General features: G+C 33.3%; 1 protein-coding gene across 1 annotated transcript; it reads left to right on the forward strand.

Annotated features, from left to right (window-relative positions):
- The first annotated feature begins 398 nt into the window (after nt 1–398).
- Nucleotides 399–4163, forward strand: LOC133801054 (jasmonate-induced oxygenase 2-like). Its single transcript, XM_062239179.1, has 3 exons — nt 399–1035; nt 3100–3433; nt 3544–4163. Exons 1-3 carry the CDS (start codon nt 488–490, stop codon nt 3796–3798), a joined length of 1137 nt encoding a protein of 378 aa, XP_062095163.1. The 5' UTR covers nt 399–487; the 3' UTR covers nt 3799–4163.
- Nucleotides 4164–5821: the final 1658 nt, after the last annotated feature.

Consider the following 5821-nt stretch of genomic DNA (forward strand, 5'->3'; position numbering starts at 1 on the left):
GTTAACATATTTTAATTTATAATAAGTATTATAAAATATCACTAATCAACTATACGATGTTACTGCATGTGATGCTGGAGGCTTAAATGTGCTAAATTGCAACACTAGAAAAATTTAGTCCATGCTGCTAAAAGCTGTGAGGGTATTTTATAAATATTTAATTAAAACTTCATAATATAAATAAACATTCGCAGTATATAGCACGTCCATAATATATATTAAACAAAGTCTTGTATATATACTGTACCACTTACTTGAACCTAACCTCTACAAAAATAAAAATAAATAAAAAAAACAAAATCAAGTTGCCCACGGCGCCGTAAAAAATATGGCTAGCGCTCCTTATATGCTCTACCAATCCCTATATAAAGAGCCCACTACCACTCAACACACAAAAACCACTTGAGCTTGTAATCACTACTCTCATCATCATATCCTCGCCCCCTTGTTACTATCAGAAACCCAAAATTCACCAACAACAACAACAATGAACTGCCTGCATTCTTGGCCCGAACCAATAGTTCGAGTCCAATCCTTATCCGAAAGTGGCATCAAGAAACTCCCACACCGTTACATAAAGCCACCTTCTCAAAGGCCTCATCATCAAACTAGGGTTAACTCATCATCATCATCATCACAACACGATGATGATCATGATCATGGTTCTGATGACACCATCAACATCCCTGTGATCAGCCTAGAGGACGTGTTCTCGGAGGACAAGGCCCTGCGGGAGGCTACCATGGCGGCGATATCGAGTGCGTGCCGGGAGTGGGGGTTTTTCCAGGTCGTGAACCACGGCGTGAGGCCGGAGCTGATGAAGCAGGCAAGGGCCACTTGGCGAGAGTTCTTTGGGCAGCCGGCGGAGGAGAAGCAACGGTATGCAAACTCGCCTACAACCTACGAAGGGTACGGTAGCCGGCTTGGGGTGGAGAAAGGGGCCACCCTCGATTGGAGTGACTACTTCTTTCTCCATTATATGCCTCCGGCACTACGGAATCCGGACAAGTGGCCTTCGCTTCCCTCTTCATGCAGGTATTGAATAATAGTAATATTACTCTACTTTTCTTTTTTCACTGTATCTTTATATCTCTTATTTATTTATTTTTGGAATTATTATATTTACATAAATATAAAAAAAAAATTCCTAGCTATCTACCAATAATGTCTTTTATTCATTTGGGGGCTATAGCTTTTTTGAACACATGGATCTAGCTATCTACCAATATTGGTGATTAGCTAGAATTGAAGGCCACATTCTAGGAGAGAAATACGTATGGTCACATTTTCATTACTTGGATTATAATTTTCTACTATTATTTGTGGTATTAATTATATTTTTTTCTCATATTATTTTGGTTCATCGATCATATTATGTATTTTTAGAGATTAATTTAACAGAACTGGATTTGGATCGAACTACTTATAAATATATATATATATATATATATATATTCACTCAGTGAAGCAGATAAGGACTAAAATATAAAGGAGCCAATTTAAAAAAAAAACTATATACTAATATATATGTTTTATAATTTTAGAGGGTTGAATATAAATATTATTATGAGAATATTTATCTATTTTATTTTTATAAGTCACTTAACTCATTAATAATTAATTTTTAATAAATATAGAATATATAAGTTTGAGTAATTATGTAAAGATGTTCGTTTTTCTTTTTCTTTATTAATAATCATCTTTCAATCTCTGTATCCGATGAGTATAATAATTGAAAAAACAGATAGATTGGTGGATAGGGTTGCGGATTATTATTATTATTATTATTTTTTGTTTTGTTTTGTTTTTTTGTTTGGAGAATTGTTGTTGTTGTTGTTGCTTGATTTTTATATCGTGAGGTAGTATACAAGCCACGATTTGTGTTGGGCAATTGAGCACGATGATATACAGTACGACTGTTTGCAACTTCACATGAAAAACGTGACCTAATTATTGTAGTCCACTAAGACCAGTAGTTAACTTATAATAAATATATATTTTTTCCTCACACGGTGGCTACACTACTACTTTCGTACGGGTGTCAGATAAGCCTTCATTTGCTGTTTCTGTTTCTACTTTGTTTGGAAATTATAACTCAAATATAACGTGGTTTTGTATTTACAACAGACATTACATATATTTTTTTTTTAAATTTTGAATTATTTATTAGGTTTAAAATAGGGTTTGAAATAGTCAATTACACTTATCATTTTTTTTTTTTAATACTGGTTGAACTCTAACTTTTTGATATGGTAAAATATTTAAATTGTTTTAAAATCTCACGAAGTATTTCCAATAACTATAATATATATAAAAAAATTAATTTGAGTTCAAACAGAAACACACGTGTCCTACCGGCAACCCTAGTGTATAATATATATATAATATTATGATTATTGCTCTTGTCTATTTCATAGTGACTTGTACTAGCATTGACTTTCAATTTCACCAAAAAGATCTAAACGAAATTCTCTTATGTAAAAAAATTTGTAAATAAAATAATCCACGATTAAAAAAAAATTTACTCACAATTTTTTTTATTATGACTGAAAACATATGAATAAATATTAATTAAATTTTGTATTATATGTAATTATATAGTATTTAGTTAAAAAAAACAAATTAGTATAGTTACTAAATAGTAACATTTTTTTATCTCTTAAAATATAGATTATTTATTTATTATTATTATTATTATTATTATTATTATTATTATTATTATTATTATTATGTGTTACTTACTTTAGAAGTATGATGATCCTATCAATTCTTAGTTATAAAGGCTTGTGTTGAGCACCAATATCTTGACGACAGACCACACAAATTTGTGTACTATCCCTACTTGTCGGTGGTCCCCCCATAAATACAACTATTTATATAATGCTTTATTACTTTCTAGCTAGCTAGTTGACTTTTATTAAAAAAAAAAAGGGAAAAGGGGAAAACAAAACAAAATTCAATACCCATCTTCAATTTTGGTGTCCCCAATATGTTATTATTTAAAATTGAATATTTTTTTTTCAATGGTATTGTGCTATATTTTACATAATTATTTACTAGTAAGCATATTAACTATATAATTTAAAATATTAATTGTAGAAACGTGATAGAAGAATATGGAAAGGAAGTGGTGAGTTTAAGTGGAAGATTGATGAAGGTATTATCTGTAAACCTTGGCCTAGAAGAGGACCACCTTCTAAATGCCTTTGGAGGAGAAAACAACATTGGAGCTTGCTTAAGGGTGAACTTCTACCCAAAATGTCCACAACCAGACCTAACCCTAGGGCTCTCGTCGCACTCTGACCCGGGCGGCATGACCCTTCTCTTGCCTGATGAAAATGTGGCCGGACTCCAGGTGCGTAAGGACAATAGTTGGATCACTGTTAAGCCTGTTCCAAATGCTTTCATCGTCAACTTGGCCGATCAAATTCAGGTATACCCACTAATAGGACAGAGCCAAGATTTATAATAAAAGGGTTAAACTTTTTTTTTTTTATACAGTATTGTTTTTATCTTAACATTATTTATTTTGTTAATACATAGGTGCTAAGCAATGCAACTTACAAGAGTGTAGAGCACAGAGTGATAGTGAATTCGGAGAAAGATCGGGTGTCTTTGGCCTTCTTTTATAATCCCAAAAGTGACATAATAATAGAACCAATCAAGCAACTGCTTACTGAAACTCGACCAGCACTCTACACCGCTATGACATTTGATGAGTATAGACTCTTCATTAGGATAAAAGGTCCCTGTGGCAAATCACAAGTTGAATCTTTAAAATCAGCTTTGGAATCATGATTATGACGATATGATGATGATGATTTATTATGAATTATTATTATTATTATTATTATATTAATTATGATGACTTAATTAGCCTTGTACGTGTGTTACAAATCTATATCGATCTTATATATAATAACGAGATTGTTCTATCTAAAATACGTACTTTTGTTGTCTGTGGAGTACTTACACATAGTTTGTCTAGTTATTATATTGCTTGGTCCAAGTCGAGGGGACAAGTTAATGTATATTTATATACGTGCACACCAAGCAATATTATTACTTTTATCTTAGCTTGATTTTATTGCCTGTACTACTTCGGGAAATGAATTAAATCATGCAACTATGGAATCAATATTACATACAATTTTGGAGTTGAATTAACTTATTATCATCGATCGAATCGAACCATGTGAATCACAGTACTTTCTTGTCGATATCTTTGTCTCTTTTGTGACCAAATTGGATATACATGTCAGTAGCTGCTTATTGCATGGGAATCTTCTAGCTAGTAGTCCTTTAATTCTAGATAATATATCTAGTATAATTTGTTTATTATTATATTATTATGTGCAATCAACAATAATGTAATATAAATAGAAAAATAATAGATAACGTTAAAAACAAAAGGAAAAAAAATCTGGAATATATATAAGAAAACATGTTCATATATATTACCAAATCACACGAAGTCTTTTGCAAATTGTTTAACTTAAGCTCATTGTCTTCGCTTAAGAGTATTTTTAGTTAGATTATTAGCCGCTTTATTATCAAGACGACCAACACAGTATAGAGTTATCCTTGAAAATTTAGAAAATAAAAATTTATATGAGAGAACAAGACACTCACCTCATTTATATATACAAACTTATTATTTATTGCCAAAACTAAGGATAGGGATCCAGTAAGTGTTGCTTAATCTCGGAGTTCGCATACTTAAAATTAAGTCCTACAAAAAAGGCAAGGGCTTCCACCTGCAATTTCAAAGATTGCTTGCAAAGAACAAACACTACAAAAAATATTTTTGGACCGACAACACCTTTACCAACGAAAAGTGTTGTCGGTAAAAGCCACTATTGCAAAAAAAAAAAGGCATTTGTGTCAGTTTTATATGTGACGCGGAATCCTATGACACAAACCAGGCTGGCATTTGCGTCAATGGGGAACAGTCACAAATCTGGAATTTGTGACAGTTAGGCACTGACGCAAATGTCACATTAAAAAATTAAAATAAAAATGCTACACAAATACTGACCCAGCTCCCAGCTAGCCACCCTATGCGACCCCTCCCCCCAGCCACCCTCTCGACCCCTGTGACCCCTGCCACTCCCACGACCCCAGCCACCCCCCACGACCTTGATGATCATTGCAACCACCAGCAAGCGCCTCCTACGAAACGAAACCCAAACAGAGAAAAAAAAAGAAACAAACCCCAACCCCCTATCAAGAATACAAAATCTATACAAAAAAAAAAAAAACCATGTATAAGGTTCATAAACATATTATATTCATCAATTTAATCTTAATATGAAAAAAATGAAAAAAAAACTCACCAAAATGGGTCAAGAAAGTTGGAGGCGCCGCTGGTGTGCAGGGTTTTCGCATAAAGAATTTTATTAGAAGTTTTTAAGTCAAATGGAAATTGGGGACGAAGCTGTGTATTATTGGGGTCTAACAATGTTTGCATCAGTGCCTAACTGACGCTAACAGAAGGTTTGCGTCAGTGGAGCACTGACGCAAACCTTTTGTTAGCGTTAGTTAGGCACTGACGCTAATGTCCCCATTAGCATCGTTATATTGCCACTAACACAAATTTTCCCACTCACGCCGCCAGTATTAGTACTGACGCAAATGCCCTTGCATTTGTGGCAATGCCCAACTGACACAAATGTTAATTCTTAGTCAACGACGTCAGTAAACTGCGTTGTCTGATGAGTTTGACTGACACAAATGGGCCCTTTTGGTGTAGCGGGTATTTTTAAAAAATGCGCCAAACTCTCGCGGTTTTTTATTTTAAGGTTAAGTGATTCTACCGACA

This window comes from Humulus lupulus, chromosome 9, assembly GCF_963169125.1.
Source record: "Humulus lupulus chromosome 9, drHumLupu1.1, whole genome shotgun sequence".
NCBI lineage: Eukaryota > Viridiplantae > Streptophyta > Magnoliopsida > Rosales > Cannabaceae > Humulus > Humulus lupulus.

What these genes read in the sequence shown, in the direction of transcription:
- LOC133801054 (XM_062239179.1), top strand. Translation starts at nt 488, where the DNA reads ATGAACTGCCTGCATTCTTGGCCCGAACCAATAGTTCGAGTCCAATCC. An exon ending in TCGCTTCCCTCTTCATGCAG is followed by an intron (nt 1,036 to 3,099) that starts GTATTGAATAAT and finishes TATTAATTGTAG; the next exon opens with AAACGTGATAGAAGAATATG. An exon ending in ACTTGGCCGATCAAATTCAG is followed by an intron (nt 3,434 to 3,543) that starts GTATACCCACTA and finishes GTTAATACATAG; the next exon opens with GTGCTAAGCAATGCAACTTA.